At 35.6% G+C, this 22,645-nt stretch overlaps 1 protein-coding gene across 1 annotated transcript; it reads left to right on the top strand.

Annotated features, from left to right (window-relative positions):
• Positions 1-1,535: 1,535 nt before the first annotated feature.
• Positions 1,536-3,246, top strand: LOC145042608 (bidirectional sugar transporter SWEET14-like). Its single transcript, XM_078991059.1, has 6 exons — positions 1,536-1,780; positions 1,890-1,926; positions 2,016-2,226; positions 2,322-2,483; positions 2,621-2,740; positions 2,833-3,246. The coding sequence occupies exons 1-6, from the start codon at positions 1,732-1,734 to the stop codon at positions 3,100-3,102; spliced, it is 849 nt and encodes a 282-aa protein (XP_078847185.1). The 5' UTR covers positions 1,536-1,731; the 3' UTR covers positions 3,103-3,246.
• The last annotated feature ends 19,399 nt before the right edge of the window (positions 3,247-22,645 follow it).

Below are 22,645 nucleotides of genomic sequence, written 5' to 3'. Positions count from 1 at the left end.
AAAATGTAACATAGTTATTTTTACACATATATAATCATTTATGTTTTTCATAAGTTTAATCATTTATGATTTTTACTTTGTACATATATAACGATTAAATGTAATGGTCATATATATACAAAATAAAAAATATAAATAACTAAATATATACAATGAAAAAAAAAAACTATAAACGATTAAAACTATATATAAAGTTAAACAAAAATGATTAAATATGTATACAATTTAAATTATGTTGTCATGTTAAGTTATTATCCATTTCTTATAATAAATATAAATTATTTTAAAAGTTATGAGTTCCGATCTTATTAATGTATGATTATGCGGCATATTTTGGTAAAAATATAATGAATATAGTGTGGTTTCAAACATATTTTGTGTCCGTGCTTGAAGAAAAAATCTCCTTAAAATCCATAAATTTCAAAAGAAAATTAGTTATACCAGCTTTTAAAGATAACTTTTTGGATTATATATATATATATATATATATATATATATATATATATATATATATATATATATATATATATATATATATATATATATATATATATATAAATCCTAAACTTTACGGAAAAAAGTTTCATTAAAATCTTAAAAGTTTGTTTGAATAAAAAAATCTTATTATTTTGAGAAAAATCATAATTTGTTATTGAATAGTCCAGTAGAATTGATGATTATCATTGAATATATAAAGGGTTATGAATGATATTATATAAATGTTTAATGGATAATGTAATAATCCATTGAAATTTATAGAGCTTAATGGATTGTGAATATATATATATATATATATATATATATATATATATATATATATATATATATATATATATATATATATATATATATATATATATATATATATATAACCGACGAATTGGATGGGTGGTTACATACAAAGCAAGTAGCTGGGTGCCCTCAAAGTGAGGGATCGATTGTGGGAATTTTATTTTATTTAATGGAAACAAGTGAGGTATTGTGGGATTGATTAGATGTATTATAATCCTACAAAAGCAGCTATGTTGGGAAATTAGACAATGTTAGAATTTAAGAATTAAAACAATCCAAGTCTACTAAAGATAAACGTGTAACTGTTATATTTATTTCTTTAAGTGATCATGAAAGTGACACGTTTGAAGTTTGTAAAGCAACAAAGCTAAGTAATATTTTCTTTCCAAAATGGTTCTCGATCGACATGCAGTTATTAACACTATGAAATCTGAAGTACGTATGTAGGGAAAAAGCTATATGTATCATTGTCTCATTCGAAAAAAAAAAAATGGAAAATAATATATATGTTTTAGAAACAGTTAGAAAGAGAAAAAAAATAAATAATGAAAAGAATTTAAAAAATAAATAAATAAATAATTAATTAATTAACAAAAAGATATTAAAAAAAAAAAAAAGAAGAAGAAGAAACGTACAAAGGAAAATGAGTGATGTATTAATTAAAATCATGTAAACAATCATGTGTCAATATAATCCTGAATTATATTTAGACTATAACATTTGATGGATGATAATAAATCAAGTTAGACGCTATGTACTGATGATGATCGTCAGCAGCCTCAACTCTATCTTACTATATATAGGGGTCACTTTACCATATCTTATGCACAATTCATCACGACTAACACCAGACATATAGAGTGAAAGGTAGCATATTTGTTAAACTGCACTTACTTTAGGAAGAAGAGCTACTCCTGACTAACCAATATATAAAAGAAAATGGCTAGGATCAACATGCTTCATCTCACTCTTGCTTTTGGCCTTCTTGGTATATACATGCCACTTGTTGCCTTCACTTTTGTGTTCCACTCTCCTTTCCTTTGTATATTTACGTGCATGATGCTCTTGCTAACATATTGCTATTCTCAAACTTGCAGGAAATATTGTCTCGTTTATGGTATTTCTCGCACCCATGTAAGTCTTGTTACGTTCTCACTTATTAGTTTAGCCGCTTGGTAGCTAGGTTATTTGCTAACTCTCAAGAAAATTTAATGAAAATGCAGACCAACATTTTATAAAATCTACAAAAAGAAATCGACAGAAGGGTATCAATCAGCGCCTTATGTGGTGGGCTTATTCAGTGCGATGCTTTGGATATATTACGCATTTCTCAAGACCAATGTCATGCTTCTCATCACGATTAACTCGGTTGGGTGTATCATCGAGACATTGTACATATGTTTTTTTCTCTTCTACGCACCAAAGAAGGCTCGGGTACGTGTTAATTTTCACTTAATTTACTATGAAATTTTACGAATATAGTTATCATCAAAGAAGATCATTAAACACATTTAAACTTATTTTTGCAGATGGAAAGTTTGAAGCTAATCATATTGCTAGTCGTAGTTGGATTTGGATTAATTGTTTTCTCAACCCAGTTCCTTGTAAGCGGAGTTAACCGTGGGGTGATAGTTGGATGGATTTGCCTTGTGTTTTCTTTATGTGTTTTTGTAGCACCATTGGGAGTTCTTGTAAGTATATATATGCTTGCATAAATACCACATATTAAACTTGTTACTCTAGAAAAAATATTAGCACTTCAGACTTATATATTCGTTAGTATATGTATGTTATGTACGTTTTAATATTTCTTCACATTATTTTTCAGCGAGAAGTGATTAAAACAAAAAGTGTAGAGTACATGCCTATTCTATTATCAGTAGCACTTACGATTAGTGCCGTAATGTGGTTCTTTTATGGTCTTCTTCTAGGTGACTTCAATATTGCGGTATGGAAAAATCTAATTCATCCTGATAACTCGTTTTAACAAATATTACTCCGACTCTAACGGGTTTGAGAATGACTTGTTCTTATATACAGATTCCAAACGTACTTGGATTCACCTTCGGTATTATTCAAATGACATTGTATTTTGCATACAAGAATAAGACGCTCATTACCAACGAAAAAGTCTATGATTTTGAAGACAAAACTTATCCTATGAGTGAAATGGAGGAGCAGGAAATAAAAGATCACAAAACGATAAATGTGGCCAAACTCAAAGAAAAAGAAAATGATGCTGGTCACGTAGCTGTTGAACTTCATGCAGACACAAGTGTCCCGAATCACATCATTGAAGTCGCTGTATGAGATCGAATTCTATATAACTTATCATTTTCACTAGGAAAAAACAAATGAGCAAATGTGTGGTTTCTGTACATTCCCTAGAAATATGTCTACTTCGCTGCACTGAAATTAATGTTCATCAATATAAACTTGTTTGAGGTTTCAAAATTCAAACTGTCATAAATGTCACAAATCTCTTGGACAATCTAGAATTGCCTCGTCAAGTTGATAAACTAAAAACTTGTCCCTCGCGCAGCCGCGATCCATCATGTCCAACCATTTACTACACACACAAAAATAAAATAAAATAATAATAATAATAATAATAATAATAATAATAATAATAATAATAATAATAATAATAAATATGTTTTCCCACAAAATATAAAAAATCAATTTAAGTTATGCACACACCACAAAATAAGGTGTAATATTACATAACACGACACCACAAGGTTTTGTCTGACACGACACGATACGATAATGTTTTTTATAATATGATCACGACACGACACAATATCGTACTTTTTTTCATTAACACGAAAACAAACCAACTAAAACACGGCAATACGACATGACACGAAAAAGATAATATTACATAACTATTAGTGTATTTCATTCATAATTAAATATATATAACACGATAAAAACGAAAAACACGAAAAACCCAACAACCACATGCTTAATCGTGTTAATTTCATGTCGATTTATGAACATGAACACGACACAACACGAAATCGTGTTTTTTAATCTTGACACAAACATGAATTCGAATTTTGATTTCATCCTAATTTTGTTTCATTTCGTACATTTTTGTCGTGTCGTATCATAATTTGACACCCCTACCACACATGCATATCTTGTGTTGATGCTGATGGGCGCTGGCCATAAGACGTCAAGAATCTTGTTATGGTGGATTTGGTTTTCCCTTGGAGCAACAAACGGAAAAAACACTTGTAAAATCATAAGTATATATTCCCTTTTCTCACTACAAGAAAATCTGTCTAGGACACAATCCGTAGGTCGATACTTACGGAATTGCAACACAAAATGAGCTATAATATAAACGCTCGTGCGTAAATATTTCTAACGGAATAACTACGGAATACCGACGAGATTATCCGTCTATAAAGTATTGACAGAATAGCTAGAGAAATAAATAGCTACGAATTTCATATGGATTTCCTATTGGACTTACTTTGACTTACATTGACTTTATCACTTACGGATTTCTGACATACCTACAGATTTTCCGTAGGTATTCCGTCACTACAATCTATTTTAAAAAAAAACAACAATTTATTTTTTTAAAAAAATTATCACTTAATTCTAGCCAAAATGAGGTAAAAATTCATTAAATTAAACTACAAATGTCAAACACATTATTAAAAGTTTAACACATTACCAATAACTTTATTTATACATTCAAAATGACAAATACATTGCTAAGTGTTAAAAACATAAAAATTGAGAATCATTTGGTGGATTACCAGGTGGTTAATGAATTCTCAGGTACAAGCAGCAAATTATTTTTCAAGTTGTTTTGTCTTCGTTGCATTTCTATTTGCAATACCTTTGAACTTTTGCCTGCAACTCCCACACCTAGAAAAATGGTAAGAAAAGCATATATAATTAGTAAATGTCGTCTATTTTTAAACAACAATAGCAACATATGTTACTTTTAATCCATTATAGGATAATAAAAACCAAAACACATTCCACATATTGGTAAAAAAGGGAAAGTTTGTTGTTATTTCCTGCAATTTAACAAAAATAAAAAACTTTCATTTACAAGTATAATGTTATTTCTTAAGTTTTACAAAAGTGTGTTGTTTCTAAAGTATATGAAAATAGCATGACACAAGCATGTGGTAGCCGAACAAAAAGATAAGAAAGAAAAAGAAAACATGAAGAACAAGCACCAATAAGATAAGAAAAAGAAATACTAGAAATATATATACAACAAAATACATTACTAAGTAAAAAATATACCAGGAATTCATTTGTGTGAATTAGTTTTCTAGGAAAGAATGTCGCCTACCCAAAAGGAACCTAGAAAATATTGTTAGATTAGGTTTCTAAGCCCGTAACTATAATTGATATGTGTTTGACTCGAGAGTAGCATGATCCATTTGGGTTGCATTTCACCAGAACAATCTGATAGGATGGGCGTTTGAGAAACAGGTTATTTATGATTTACCAATATATTATAAGTATAATATATTCATTGTGAAGTCATATAATTTAATTAGTATTGATTAAGAATTACTTTTGTAATTAATTTAGTGATCAAAAGAGACCAATTAAATTAATGGGGCTAATTGTGTAACTTAGTGAAACATATAGATTGGGCTATTGATCCATAATGGAGTAAGTTTATGTTAGAATCCATAAAGAGTTAGTACACATGAGTTATAGATCATCAGCTTATATGTATGGATTAGGGTTTATCCATGACCCTTGGAATCCTACACTATATATATATATATATATATATATATATATATATATATATATATATATATATATATATGTTATCCCATCACCTAAAATCGGATACTAGTGTTTTTATAGATCATATAGCCGATTTTGTGTCTAGAAATCTCTCTCTCAAGTCCTCCATTGTTGGTGTTGTTTGTGTGGCATTTGAGGCATCACACTTGGGGTAGTAAGCTTTCAAACACCAAATATAACAAGCTACAATAAGAGGTAAACTATCTAACTAGTTCTACTGTTCAATTATTAAAATTTTGTATGCTAATTTAGGCTTCATGCTTTGGAAACAATATTGCATGTATAATTTGAGAAAACTTAGATCCAAGGCATTAGAGTTGTATGTGCACCATAAGGTTGTTATTGTATTCAAAACCCTTCGGTGGTATTAAAGCCTAGGGTAGTTTTCTGTTATATTGTTACATTTTATTATTTTCAAAGCTGGAAAATCTACCAATTTTGATTCTGCATTATCACCACGATGTGGCAATAATTACCGCGATGTGGTGATGCATCTGATGGCAGATTTCATATTTCCTAGCTTAAATTGTATTTGGATAATTACTATAAATTGTTTTGTTGATAAAAAAAAAATTCAATTTTTATGTTATGAAAATAATTAGCCTTATTGAAATAAAAGATAATTGTCAAAATTTAAAGATTAGTGTTAGTTTATATGATAAGCTAATTTATTTGCAAATTGTTTATTTGATATTATCTTGCCTTATGACTTAAAATAGATGAAAGATAAATTATATAATAATTTTTATTAGTTAAAAAAATTGATCTAAATGATTTTAAAGAATTCCATAACTTGTCCTCAAGATATGGTAAATTAAAAGTCTCCTCCATAAAATGCGTTAAACTCATAAGTTATTGACACCAAAAGTTTTGAAGAGTTTCAAAAGTTGCCTTCAAGTTTTGAGATTTGTAAAGTCTCACTTATGAAACATTTAATTCCAAACCCTAGAATTTTAAAAGTTAAAATTCAACCCTTATATTATTATAGTATTAAAAATTTAATTAATATATAGTAATTAAATTTGCAGTTTGCACCTTGCCAAGTCGTTAGTGGAGCGTGTGTGGTTAACCGACACATTAAATTGGACTAACAAGGGTGGCAAAGGGTAGCTCGATGTTTATCATAGATCAATGGAGTGTGTGTGGTAAATCGGCACATTGATTAGGTGGTAAATGACATCGAGAGTACCAAGTATATTTGCATGGTTATTCAAACCTTGTTTGTGATCCTCGATATCCAAGTCACAAACTTGAAGTGCAAAATCGAAATTTAATCATGTCATTGAAAAGTTCAATGAATCTGAAAAGAATATAGGAATTTCAATTCATTTATTACTTAATATTCAATTTCGTTTTTTATGGTGGAAATTGGTAAATCGTCATTTACCTACCTTCAAATATTTTTCAATTGGATTACGGCATCCCTCTTCCGAGTTGTAAAATATTGTGTCGGGCCCTAGCCTTAATATTTCATTTGGGTGTTATGTTAAGGATTATTATCTAATCTAAACTTTGTATTTCTTTCCATATGTCTTCCAACACCACTTCTGGCTCAAACCCTTCTGGCTCTTTCTCTCTCATGAACTTGTGTGGGAGGGTCATCTTTGATGGTTCGAATTTCAATGATTGGATTCAGAATATTAGGATGGTCACTTGTTACAAGGACAAAGAATAGGTTCTCGATAAAGAGCTGAAGGAGATTTATGAAGCAACTACAACTCCTGAAGAAGTTGGTGAATATAGGACTAATGAGAAGGATGCCACAAAAGGTGTCATGTATCATGTTAGCCACTATGACAACTGAAATTCAAAAGTCCTATGAGGACTACTACCCTTTCGAGATGCACCAATACTTGATGGAAAGGTACTATCAAAGTGCTCGACAGGAAAGGTATGAAATCATTTCCTCCATGATTAAAACAAAAATGAAGGATGGAGAGTCCATCACGGCCTGTTTGCAAAAGATACAAAGGTTTGTGGACCACTTGCTGAAGTTGAATGTCAACTTCGATGAAGAGTTGTCCCTTGACATTATCTTACACTCTTTACCTCGTTGTTATGATCAATTTCGTATGACTTATCATATGATAAAGGAGGAGGTCACTCTAAGCAAGCTTCAAGTCCTACTGAGAATTGTTGAAAGTAGTTTGAAAGACAAATCTGTTGTTCCCAATCCTACTGTTGCTGTCCCAGTACTGGGAATTGGACATAGGAAGGGGAAGAAGAGGAAGACCCATACTAAGGGCCATAAGGGAAAGTCCCATGATGGATCCCCTTTAAGTGAAACCAAAGGTGGTTCTACTACTCCTTCCACCAATCTAAAAGAAGCATAGTGCTTCTATTGTCATGAAAAAGGGCACTGGAAGTGAAGCTACCCCAAATACTTGCAGGATGTCAAGGATGGGAAAGTAAAGCCCACCCATGCAGGTATGTACACTATTCTTTCTACTAACTCATCACATGCTAATTATTGGGTCCTTGATATAAGTTGTGGATTTCACATTTGTTCTTATTTGCAGGGATGAAAAAAAAGTAGGGATGTGGAGCACGGGAAGATGAACTTGATCATGGGGAATAAGAAATTATCACCTGTCACCAAGATTGGAGTTTATTATTTATTGCTTAGTAGTGGGTTAGAATTGGATTTGAATAATTGTTGCTACTTGTAACGCCCGTGCTTCTGGGCTTGCCATTTTTAGCAATGTAATAGTCTAGGTTAACCATTGTAACTAAATTTGAAATAATAAAAATGTATTATTTGTGAATTATGTGAATTATGTGATTTATGTGTTTATTTTCTTGATTTTTATAATTTAATGAATTAAGAATAAAATAAGCGTCAAAATTAAAGTGTGAGATATGCCCGATATCTTTGCATAAAGTTGTAGTGGTCGAAACAAGGATTCCGAAGATATAAGGAATGCCAAAATCCGAGTTATAACGAAAAAGTTATGACCTGTCGAAAATTTTGCGACAGAACCGACACGACGCCGAGTGACGTAAAATATGAATTTAAGATAGAGCGATATTTAGCCTTAGCGATCTAAACGAAAGTCGTAGATTTCGTTAAACCGAGAGCGTGCATAAAAGGAACGCCCAAATCTGACTTCGTATGAGGAAGTTATGATTTTCTGAAGTTTCGACGTGGTAGTATGCAGCCCGAATACTCGATTTGAGATCGAGCGGTTTTTAGCCGAAACAATCTAAATGAGAATCGAAGATCTCGTTGTTAGTAGCGAAACGATGACAAGTTAGGCGAGAACGGATATCAAACGAAGAAGTTATGAATTTATAACGAAGTTTTTCTGTCCCGGCCTTCTAAAAATAAATAATAAAAATAAGATTCAAAATTAGCCGACAGAGTCTAAATGAAAGTTGTAGAGTATGGTCTGACCTTCGCGTGGATATAAAGAACGTCGAAAACGGAGGTCGTATGCGAAAGTTACGCAATTTAGAAGTTCGACGAGTCAATTACGCCCCGCGTAATTTGAGTACGCCCAGCGTACTCAGTCGGATGCAACTTGTCTGACCGATACTCGAGTGCCACCAGTCGACGCACGCAGTGACGTCAAAGTACACCCCGCGTACTGAGTACGCCCTGCGTAATTTGAGATTACGCCCCGCGTAATCCCAGACCTAGCAGCCTATAAATAGAACTCGAATTTAGCCATTTTCTCTTGTCCAAACTCTTCCCTCTCTCTAAGTTTTGCCTCGTTTTGCGTGCCGTTTATACCCCGAAACCCTGGTAATATTCCCGAGCCCCGAAGCAAGATCCGAAGCCCCGAGGATCCCGAAGAGCGTTATTCCCGAGCCGAAACGCTGCCCGCGAGGAGCCCGGTTTTGTGAAGATCTTCCAGATATATGGAGAAACACCTCTTCTGCGAGCCGTAGTGCTGCCTGATCATCTTCTGATCAAGTGAGTGTGTAGTTATTTTCATTCCAACGCAATATTATGAAGTATTTCCTATAAAATACGTGTTATGTGTATATATTTGGTTGTTATACGTGTGAGTGTATATTCACTCTCTTCTATCTTATAGTTCTGATGTATTCTCTATGAAATACGTGTTATGTGTGTACGCCTCATCTGTTATGTGGAATATGTATTGCTTAAAGCATGTTATACAGGTTTTTAAACAATGTATAAAAATGTATATTTTTATCTACTAATATGTTGGGTAGAACATGGGTAGGTAATTGGTGTGTAATAAACAGATGAGAGGCCTCGGTGTTATTGGTGTTATTCTAGTCATTCAGCAGAGTATGGATGACGACCACGGACTATTCTAGACTGTCGTGTGGAACACTAGCAGGCTCATTACCTGTAGGTGTTGTGAACGACGTGTTCACCGGTGTACTCTATCCCCCACATGGTTGCCTTTAGGACACTTATTGTTGAGGAAGCAAGCCCCTCTGCAGTGATGTCCGTCCCGATGAAAAATCTTGAAATAGGTTCCTTATAATAGACGTTATTTTTAGGAACGTAAGGTGAGGATAACGGGAATGGGTAATCGGGTTTATTGTTGATTGTTGAAATTAAATATAATTATTGTGGGTTGAAAACCCTATATGCTCACCAGGCTCCCAAGCCTGACCCACTCAATTGATTTATTTTACAGGAAGTGGTGCAAGAGCTTAAGATGGGCGAACATTAAGTTGTTTTGTTTACAAGTCTGTATATGTATATATTTGTTGAATGACTTGTAATGCTATCGTTTATGCTTTATGATCTGTATCGGAACATGACATCCCGACTTTTGAATATGAAATGAAATCATATGTCTTATGAAATGTTTTGATAAATATCTATTTTATCATGTTTTGTTTTTGGGAACAAATTCCGCATCTCTTTTAAAATTAAGAGGATTTACTCTGAAAATTATTTTAAAAAGCATAAATGAAATCGGTCTTTTCTGGCCGAGATTTTGGGGATGTCACACTACTTATCGTATATGGTGAGAAATATTATTTCCTTTCATGGTTTGTACAAATAATGTTTTAGATTTTCATTTGATAATGAAATTAGTTCTATTAATTCTTTTTATAATGGTGTATTTTATTTTAAAGCATTGCCTTGTAATGGTGTATATGAAACTGTGATGGTTGTAGACAACTTAAGAAATAATGTATTGCATATTGATTCATGCAATAGTTTGGAAAAACCATCCTTGTAGCATTGTCGTCTTAGACATGTCAACCAGAAGCGCATAGGCCAACTCCAAAAGGCTGGAGTCTTGGAGTCATTCGAATTAAATTCGGATGAAACTGAATCTTGTTTTCTTGGAAGGATGACTAAGTCACCCTTCACTGTTACTTGTGAATAGGTTGAGGGTTTGTTGGATCGCATACACACCGATGTGTGTGGACCCTTCAGAACCGCCACAAAGGATGCTAACTGCTTCTATATGACTTTTATTGATGATTACAACAGATATGTCTATATCTACTTAATCAAGCATATGTCAAAAACCTTTGAAAAGTTCAAAGAGTTTAAACAAGAAGTGGAAAATCAGTTGGGCAGGAAGATAAAGATGCTCCGATCCGATCGGGGTGGGGAGTATCTTGGTATTGAATTCCAAGACTACCTTAAGGAACGTGGAATTATTTCACAATTGACGCCACCTAGGACACCACAACTTAATGGTGTGGCTGAGAGGAATAATCGAACCTTGTTAGACATGGTTCGTTCCTTGATGAGTCGAGCTTTGTTACCTATCTCATTCAAGGGGTATGCCTTAGAGACTGTGGCCCATATCCTTAGTCTAGTCCCAACTAAGAAGGTTACCAAAACACCTCGCGAGATGTGGATAGGGAAGGTTCCCTCGTTAGCACATACAAAGGTTTTGGGTTGCGAGGCTTTCGTAAGATGAGAGACTCATGACAATCTCGAACTTTGAAGTGAGCGTTGTATTTTCATCGGCTACCCACAGAAGTCCTTTGGATATCTCTTCTACAAACCAAGTGACAAGGTTGTCTTCGTTGTGAGGAAATGAGTCTTTCACGAGAGATAACTCATATGCCAAGAGGACGTTGGGAGGAAAATTAACCTTGAAGAGCTTCAAGATTCAAGCGGTGAAGGAACCTCAAATACTAGCTCTCAACCTAAGGAGGAAACTCCTGTTGAACCAATTGACGAGTCCGTACCTCTGAGACATTCCATTAGAGTTAGAGTTCCACCTGAGTTTTGTGGTTTCCATATTACTACTGAAGGTGATGCATTTATCAGTGATAACACACTGGTAAATTTAGATGAAGCTAACAACTACAATGAAGCCATGGTTAGCCCTGAGTCTACAAATATGGAAAAAGGCGATGGATAGCGAGATTATGTCCATGTATGACAATCAAGTTTGGAACTTGGTTGACAATGTATCGGGTCATAAGACAGTCGGGTGCAAATGGATCTTCAAGAACAAGACCGACATGGATGGGAAAGTACACACATATAAGGCGCGATTGGTTGCGAAGGGTTTTACTCAAACTCATGGGGTTGAATATGATGAGACCTTTTCACCAGTTGTGAAGATTAAATCTATAAGGGTTATGCTAGCCATAGTTGCATTTCATGATTATGAAATATGGATAATGGATGCCAAAACTACTTTCCTTAATAGGAAGTTAGATGAGGATGTTTACATGAGTCAGCCAGAGGGTTATGTCAACGCAAAGTACCCTAATAGAGTGTACAAGCTTGAGAAATCCGTTTATGGATTGAAAAAAGCATCTCCCAGATTGAAATCCTATGTGTATGTCAAGGCTAGTGGGAGTATAGTTAGCTTTATGGTGTTGTATGTGCATGACATACTTCTAATAGGAAATGACATTCCAACCTTACAGGAAGTTAAGTCCTGGCTTGGATAGTGTTTCGCTATGAAGGACCTCAGAGAAGTTGCTTACATCCTAGGGATAAGGATATTAAGATACAAGAGTAAAAGACTGATTGGACTTCATCAAAGTACCTACTTGGACAAGGTATTGAAACGATTCGACATGGAGGATTCCAAGAAAGGTGACTTACCTATCCAAAGCAATACCAAACTTAGTAAGGTTTAGAGTCAAAGTACAGAGGCTGAGATAGCAGAAGTGAGTCGAGTACCATATGCCTCCGCAATTGGCTCGATCATGTATGCTATGATTTGTACTCGCCCTAATGTAGCCTTTGCTTTGAGCGTGGTCAACAGATATCAATGGAATCTTGGTAAAGCTCACTGGACTGTGGTAAAGAACATTCTTAATTACCTGCGGAGGACTAAGGACTGGGTACTTACCCTCAATGGGAGTGATGACTTAAGAGTGATAGGGTATAGTAACGCCAGCTTTTAGACCGACAGAGATAATTTCCGCTCTCAGTCGGGCTAGGTATTTACCTTGAATGGTGGAGCAATAACTTGGAAAAGTTCCAAACATGAGACTGTATCTGATTCAACATGCAAATTAGAGTACGTAGCAGCAAGTGAAGCGTCGAAGGAGGCGATATGGCTAAAGAACCTTATTGGAGATCATGGAGTTGTACCAAGTATAAAGGGGCCTATGGAGATTTTCTATGACAGCCAGAGTGTGGTTGCCATAACCAAGGAATCGAGGGAGCATGGCAGATCCAGGCATGTTGATAGAAAATATCACTTCATAAGACATCATATAGAAGAAGGACTCCTCGTGGTAAAGAGGGTGTCATAAAATAAGAACACAGTAGATACCCTCACGAAGGGACTGAGTACGGTTAAGCACTTGTAGCATACGAGGAGCATTGGGCTGAAGGAAAATATTAGTTTTAATAATTAGATAGCTGTTTAGAAACTTGTAATAGATAAAATATAATTGACATTTGATGATTAAATAAACGGAGTTTTATTTATGAGTAAAGTTACTATCTTGTGTCAATTGTTTACTATTGTTTCATTTTGCATGTTTTGACTTCCATGATAATAAGATTATTCAAACAATCAACTGTCGATCATACTTTGGAAGTAGGTATTGAGGCAAAACTGTCATGAATTTGGCTTGTAGAATGTATAAAGTGTTTACACGTAGCAAACATTTCCTACAACATTCATGAGCTCTCCTCATATAAGATACGAGTATTGGATTTTACCCACGCTCATATGAATCACTTCATGGAATGTATCACGAGTGATTTTGAGATGATAATATGATATAGTCTTCAAAACAAGATGTATGAGTTGTTGACTATGAGTTGGTTGTACATTGATAGTGTAAAAACGCATCAGTAACTTGATGCTATAAAACGTGCTGTTGTATATGATTTAACGACTAGCTAGTACAACCATATGAGTCGAAGTTTATATGTTCCTTTTAATTCTTAGAGGATGAAAACCTATATATTGTGCCTCTCGATGATTTTGTTTTGACTTAGGTGTCGGGCTCGGTCTGGAAAAAATTGAGGTGTTTAATTAAGTTCTTTGTCAAAAAAATCGAAAATTAGGAAACACACTGCTGGTCTATAAGTATGACTATGTTTCATGTGTTTGTCCCGATGATATCTTGAAGAACAGATGATTATATGATCCTTTAACTAAATGGCATGTCATATTTCAATAATGGATTTGAAAAGCTATGATTCCTAGTCGGTTGTTTAATTCGTACTTGCAGTTATTGTTATTAGACTTATCCAAGTGGGAGACTGTTGGATTATGTGTTTAAGCCCATAACTATAATTGGTATGTACTTGACCCGAGAGTAGCATGGTCCATTTGGGTTGCATTTCACTAGAACAATTTGATAGGATGAATGTTTGAGAGAGAGGTTATTTATGATTTACTAATATATTATAAGTATAATATATTAGTTGAGAAATCATATAATCTAATTAGTATTGATCAATAATTAATTTTGGAATTAATTTAGTGATCAACAGATATTAAGTAAATTAATAGGGCTAAATGTGTGAATTAATGAAACATATGAATTGGGCTGTTGATCCATAATGGATTAAGTTTCTGTAAGAATCCATAAAGAGTTAGTCCACATGAGTTATGGATCATAAGCCTATGTATATGGATTAGAGTTTACCCATGACCCTTGGAATCCTACACCAGATATATATATATATATATATATATATATATATATATATATATATATATATATATATATATATGTTATCACATAGCCTAAAATTAGATACTAGTGTTCTTGGAGTTCATATAGCCGATTTTTTGCCTAGAAATCTCTCCTCAAGTCCTCCATTGTTGGTGGTGTGTTGTGAAGCATTTGAGGCATCATACTTGGGGTGCTAACATTTTAAAGGCCAAGCATAACAAGCTACAACAAGAGGTAAACTATCTTACTAGTTCTATTGTTTAATTATCAAAATTTTGTATACTAGTTTAGGCTTCATGCATTGGAAAGAATATTACATGTATAATTTGAGAAAACTTAGATCCAAAGCATTAGGGTTGTATGTGCACCATAAGGTTGTTATAGTGCTCAAAATCCTTTAAATATACCACAAGCAATTCATTGGTATAAATCAATTTGCCATGGCACTACTATTAATGAATTCATAAACATTTAAACGTTTAGAAGACTTACCATTATATCATCATCATGTAGCTTTTTAAGAAGATTGACAAGGTTTGTGAAAGTACATTACTATAACCATTACATTTTTCAAAGTACATTCCCATAATGAGAAAATAACTAAAATTATCATGTTTTAATAGAAAAAACAGAAGTAAGATGCTACAACATACAACTAATTAAGTACCTTACTATTTCTTTATGTATTTTAGTATAAAACATGTTTTAATAATTGTATAAACAAATCTATTCAACCCTAATGCATATCACAACTTACATGGCACTAAAATATGAGTAATTCTAACATCAAATGATATAAACACATATATTAATCAATTCCATCATACTAAATTTGATATTATTGATCATAGTTTTCAACCTCAAGCCTTAAAATTAAAAAGAAACAAGAGTAAATTACACGATTCATCCGTGTTTGAAGGCCCAAATTGCATGTTTAGTCCCCATTTTCAAAATTTAACTCGGACCTTCCCTGTAATATTGTTTTTCACTTAGAGTGTCCTTGACGGACATAAAATTCCTAAATTGAGGTGTTCAATTAAGTTCTTTGTCAAACAAATCGAAAATTGGGAAACAAACTGCTGTTCAAGAAGTATGACTATGTTTCATGTATTTGTCTCAATGATATCTTGAAGAACAGATGATTATATTATCCTTTAACTAAATGGCATGTCATATTTCAATAATGGCTTTGAAAAGCTATGATTCCTAGTCGGTTGTTTAATTCGTACTTGCAGTTATAATTATTAGACTTATCCAAGTGGGAGACTGTTGGATTATGTGTCTAAGCCCATTGCAATAATAGGTATGTACTAGACCCGAGAGTAGCATGGTCCATTTTGGTTGCATTTCACTAGAACAATTTGATAGGATCAATGTTTGAGAAAGAGGTTATTTATGATTTACTAACATATTATAAGTATAATATATTAGTTGAGAAATCATATAATTTAATTAGTATTGATCAAGAATTAATTTTGGAATTAATTTAGTGATCAATAGATATTAATTAAATTAATGGGGCTAAATGTGTGAATTAATGAAACATTTTGTTGGGCTAGAAATTATTTTTGAAGATTGCGTCTTTTGGGCTCGTTAAGCATAAGCCTTTTAGTATTCCGGTTGGGGCCTGTCCAGCCGTGAACCTTTTATGTTTTGTATATAAGTTTATGCTTGCATGCATATTAGGTTAAGGTTTTAGAGATCTGAAAATAGCGATACATCTAGACGATACCAGGTTTCTTTGATCATTCCTGTAACCTTCCAATCCTCTACAGTTGATGTTCTTAATCGAGCTCTTCTGAGGATTTTGTTTAATCATTCGACAGGTTTGATTCCATCTTGACTTATTCTTTTTATTGCGTTCATATTGTTTTTGTTTATATACTTGTTCAAGATCTAATCGATCTTTATAGATTAAAGGTTAGTTTAATCTCATCAATTGGTATCAGAGCAGGAGGCTGTGTAATCGATACACATCTTTTCTGTGAAAAAGATTTCCATTAGGGTTTTTCCGCAATTATCAATATTTATTGAGACGTCATCTCTTTATTGACGTATCTTGATATTTATTGTTTTGCCCTAATCTGCTTTATTAAAAGTCTGATCTTTGAACAGGTTTTACGATCATAATGGACGCGACGCAATCAAACCTCATTAATATTTCCAACAGCATCGGTTCGACGACAAAGATTCCAATATTATACACCCATGACTATGAAGTATGGGCGCATCACTTTGAAGACTACGTGATTGGATCGGAGGATAATGGGTATCTCATATGGGAAGCCATCACCAATGGACCGTTTTCTCATTCTGCATCGTCCAGAACCATCAAGACACAAAAGGAGTACAATGATCTGCTAAAGGACGTGAAGGATATTGCACAAGATGAAAAGGATAAATTCCAGTGCAATATTAAGGCGTTAAGGTTGATCAGATTCGCCCTTCAGTCCGACACATTCAGATTGGTCAACTCATGCACAACGGCAAAGGAAGTTTGGGATAGACTTCGTGAACTGTATTCTACAGACGAGGATCTTGAACATTCTATTCAAACTTTGCTTTTATCTGAGTTTGGAGAATTCAGGCAAGGGGTCGAAGAAACCGTGACCCAGACGTTTGATCGCTTTAATCATCTACTCAGCAAGATGATCAAACACGATATTGAAAGGAAGCTTATCGAATAGAAGGTTACTTTCTTGAATGGTCTGAGGTCTGAATGGAGAGGAGTGGTTTCCACAGTCAAAGCCCATGAGCAGTTTAAATCATACTCTTTGGCGAAACTGGTGGGTATTCAACATTTCTTAATAAATGGTTGATCGTAATTTAACGGGAATCCTTTTAAACCTTAAGTTCTCTCTTGTCATGTGGCATTAAATGCGCGTGTGGAAATAGTAACGGCTTGTCCCTATGAAACGGCGCTTGTTGGGCGGCGTGATCCTAGGAACTTGACACTCTCTCTCCTACGTGATCATCGCACGCCCCAACTGTCATCCATCTGTCACTCAACAACTCGGTTCAAATTTCCATAAGAGATTTGAAACGATTTTTCTCTCTCCTATCACCCACTATAAATAGCCCACTACACCACCTTTTACCTCTTTACCACCTTCAAAATTTCCAGAGCGCAAATACTCCCAAACAGTTTCCTGTTCATCATCTTCTTCATACCTGCAAAACAAATGGCTGATTCCTCTTCTGTTCATGCTACCTCACAGATCCTTCCCATTCGCCCACAACAATGTCTGGTCATTGATCTTAATCCACTGGCGTACGACTCCTATATGTCGCCGGTCATAGAGTGTTTGAAGTATTCCCAACTTGTTCTGGCTCTCTCCAGAATCGAATCTGTGCTGATGGTGGCCCTATCGCAGGTCTACGCGACTACATTCTACGATAAGGCCGTCGACCGGGTCTTTTTCGAGATTGGAGAACACAAAACCTCAGTCTCTCGCCAACGCTTCTGCACCTTGCTAGGGTTTGCTGTTGACCCTTCAAGAGTTCATCCGGAGTCGATTCAGATTGGTCATCTGTATAACATGTTTTACAACATGGGATACACAGAAGTTCTTACCTCTATCGCAAGGTTCAAAAAGTCATGCTTGCCGCCACAGTGGAACGGTCTATTTACAGTCCTTTTTAAGGGCTTGTCGGAAAGAAGCTCAGGATCAGATGGTGCAAGTCGTCTCTTCCTCACCATCATGTACGGGGTTTACAATGGGATTAACCTGGACTATGGGTTTGTCCTATGGCAACAACTTATTCAAAGCCTCTCCTCTTCATCCCGACAATCTGAGGTATCGTTGGTCCGATTCTGGATCCTGATTACAAAATGGGCCATGGATAGATTTGATGTTTCTACTGCTGATGGTGCATCGATGTCTTCTGTTGATACTTTCCATACCAAGAAGATCATCATCTCAGATGCATCAAAATTCTCCTTCATTGGCTCTATCCCGGAGTCAATGTATGGCGACGTGCCCTCTGACAGCAGGTTGATTCGGAAGCTCAAGGAGCTAAGGCCATCTGGTCCAAGGGAACTTACCCCGGATATGCAAAGGTCAATTCACGATGCAGACAAACCGGTAAGCAGGGGCAAAAAGGCAAAAAAAAAAGGGAAGCAAACGTCCAAAGCTCCAAAGGGACCTTCTCCTAAAAAGCGGAAACAACCGAAAGCCGCAGAATCCCCACTGCCAAAGAGGAGGAAGACCCAACCGAAGTGAAAGCTTGTAATTCCCACTTCTTTGAGTGACTCTGAGGGTGAGAGTTCGGGTTCTGACGAATCTCAAGGAGACGCATCTCCTCAACGAGGCAACACACCACCTCGGTCCCCTACCCTAGAGATGGAACTTCCAATTTCCCCAATTCCTTCCCCTCCACCAATCTTTACAACTACAACCGAATCACCACACGTAACCGAACCACCTCAAACCAAAACCCAAACAACCGAAACTACCCATACTCAACCACCAACCAAAATTCTACCATCACCCACTCAACCTGATCCTTCCAAACCCACAACACCCCTAACTTCACCAACCCCTTCATCTCCTGAAAATGCCTCTGAGGGCGAAAACCCTTATCTTGGTGGTGAAAATATGATCTTTGATTCGGTCTACTATAGTCCGTTTCAAGTTCAAAGTGACGAGGAGGATGATGCTCCAGTAACAAAGAAGCATCTCAAAGAGCTCAACGAGAAGATTGACCTACTTCTCGCCTCCTCTTCCAACCAGCAGTCCTCTCTTTCTGAAGCCGCCCTTCAGAAAATTGTTGATGCCTTCTCCAGGGCTCAACATGATTCGGTGGCCTCAGCAACTGCTGCGATTGAAGCCTCTACCAGAGCCTGTGAGGATGCGATCGAAAAAGTCGATAAACTATTTTCTGACGCTTCTACCCTGCAGGAAAGTGCCAATGCCACCAAGACATCTTTGGAACCAATTGTTCAACAATTGGCCAACTTTGTCTCATCGTAGTTGCCTTCGTTCGCTACTCTCCGTCAAAACATATGCGATGACAACTCGGCCCTTCGTGCCTCCATTGATGCTCGCCTCGCCAAGCTACAAGAGGATCTTGCAACCGAGCGTTCGTTAATGGACGATCTGGCAACCAAAACAACCGCCCTTGAGGTCAAGACAACTCAACTCTCCCAATCCCAACAACAACTGGAAGATCTTCGATCCGAAAGGGAGGTGATCAAGACGTGTGTTTCGGATGTCCACGCTGCTATATCCAACATTCTGGAAGCACACGATCCCATCTTAAACTTTTCGGTGAGGCGTTCCCTTGCTGAAAAACTCTCTCCAGCCATCGATCTTCTTAAGAAAGTAGAAGGGCTCCCAAGTTTCGTGTCCATTCCGAAACAAGGGGGAGATGAGAAGACAGGATCAAAACCACCTCCTTCCTCCAAAGCTACTCACACGACCGAACCATCTCCGACTGATCAAGCTTTAGGCTCGGGTGTGAAGGACAAAGGTAAAAACATAGCTGAGGAAGAAGATGAAGAAGGCGACAAGGAGACCATTGCTGACATTTTAAAAAGAAAGAACAGTCGCAAGGTTGATGAAAATGCCAGTCGTGTGGCGCGAGAGGCTGAAGAAGCCGAACGCAAACAAAAAGAAGCCCACGATCTCCTTGAGAGCCGAAAGACTCTCTTCCCTGCCTGGACCAGGGAACGTTTGATTAAAGAGGCCATTGAAACTCCTAGCATTTTATGGATCGAGCCGGTTATCTCGTTCGACTGCAACAACACTATCAATTCGCAGTTCGATATGCTGCTGACTCGAAAGGCGTTCATCTTCCACGTCTTCTCAAACATCTTTGAAGTCCTTCACCCGAACGCTGAGCTTGACAGGGAGCTCATTGACTTCTATCTGGCGGCTGCTCGTCCACAATTCCTTACTTGGAGAGCCCAGAAGATTGTAAACGTTCGGGTGCTGAAACCTTATACCGAAGGTCGTTTTATAAATGTTCGGTTCAAGTTGATTCGGGGATCTGCAAGAACTGCTCATCTTATCTCCCTGGCAGATCTACCGAATCTAAATCCTCATGATTGGATTGTCCTGTATAATATCCTTTTGACTAATGAAGCTGAATATGGTCCCATTCTAGACCATGTCAAAAGGATGTTAGCCTGCTACATCACGGAGGTTGCCCTAATGGATCAGGAGGTCGCCACAGTCTTCAAGAAGAAACCAAAGATTGCTCCTGTGGGATCGGCCAGTGATCTCAACCAAATGCTATTGGGCAGGATCGACCCAAGATGCAACTCGGTTATGTTCACTAGAGCGGAAGGACATAAATGTCTCTTCGCTTTAGCTGACAAGCATCTTTACACCACAACTTGTTTGGAGCATGTGCTGTTCATTATCAAACGGTGTAAAGAGAACTCGGCTGATGACATCAAGTACTTTGAAGATATGATTAATTGGTACATCCGGTTTAGACAGACCATTCTCTCCATCACCAAATGTCTATTTAGTACCGTGAAGAAGAAGGTGCCTGCTTCAGCTGCTGGCCCAAGTAAGTAATGAAGGTCTCGCTCCAAATTGACGCAAAGGGGGAGATTGTTAGGCTAGAAATTATTTTTGAAGATTGCGTCTTTTGGGCTCGTTAAGCATAAGCCTTTTAGTATTCCGGTTGGGGCCTGTCCAGCCGTGAACCTTTTATGTTTTGTATATAAGTTTATGCTTGCATGCATATTAGGTTAAGGTTTTAGAGATCTGAAAATAGCGATACATCTAGACGATAACAAGTTTCTTTGATCGTTCCTGTAACCTTCCAATCCACTATAGTTGATGTTCTTAATCGAGCTCTTCTGAGGATTTTGTTTAATCATTCAACACGTTTGATTCCATCTTGACTTATTCTTTTTATTGCGTTCATATTGTTTTTGTTTATATACTTGTTCAAGATCTAATCGATCTTTATAGATTAAAGGTTAGTTTAATCTCATCACATTTGAATTGGGCTATTGATCAATAATGGATTAAGTTTCTGCAAGATCCATAAAGAGTTAGTCCACATGAGTTATGGATCATAAGCCTATATGTATGGATTAGAGGTTACCCATGACCCTTGGAATCCTACACTATATATATATATATATATATATATATATATATATATATATATATATATATATATATATATATGTTATCCCATAGCCTAAAATCAGATACTAGTGTTCTTGGAGTTCATATAGCCGATTTTTTCCTAGAAATCTCTCTCTCAAGTCCTCCATTGTTGGTGGTGTTTTGTGAAGCATTTGAGGCATCACACTTGGGATGCTAAGATATTAAAGGCCAAGCATAACAAGCTACAACATGAGGTAAACTATCTTACTAGTTCTATTGTTTAATTATCAAAATTTTGTATACTAGTTTAGGCTTCATGCATTGGAAAGAATATTACATGTATAATTAGAGAAAACTTAGTTCCAAAGCATTAGGGTTGTATGTGCTCCATAAGGTTGTTATAGTGCTCAAAACCCTTTAAATATACCACAAGCAATTCATTGGTATAAACCAATTTGCCATGACACTACTATTAATGAATTTATAAACATTTAAACATTTAGAAGACTTACCATTATATCATCATCATGTAGCTTTTTAAGAAGATTGACAAGGTTTGTGAAAGTACATAACTATAACCAGTACAATTTTCAAAGTACATTCCCATAATGAGAAAATAACTAAAATTACCATGTTTTAATAAAAAAAAACAGAAGGAAGATGCTATAACATACAACTAATTAAGTACCTTGCTATTTCTTTATGTAATTCCGTATAAAACTTGCTTTAATAATTGTATAAACAAATCTATTCAACCCTAATGCATATCACAACTTACATGGCACTAAAATATGAGTAATTCTAACATCAAATGATATAAATACATATATTAATCAATTCCATCATACTAAATTTGATATTATTGATCATAGTTTTCCACCTCAAGCCTTAAAATTAAAAAGAAACGAGAGTAAATTACA

Source organism: Lactuca saligna, chromosome 4, assembly GCF_052625555.1.
Source record: "Lactuca saligna cultivar CGN05327 chromosome 4, ASM5262555v1, whole genome shotgun sequence".
NCBI classification, from domain to species: Eukaryota; Viridiplantae; Streptophyta; class Magnoliopsida; order Asterales; family Asteraceae; genus Lactuca; species Lactuca saligna.
Note: the sequence above shows the minus strand (reverse complement) of the source record. Positions and strands in the feature narration are given on the sequence as shown.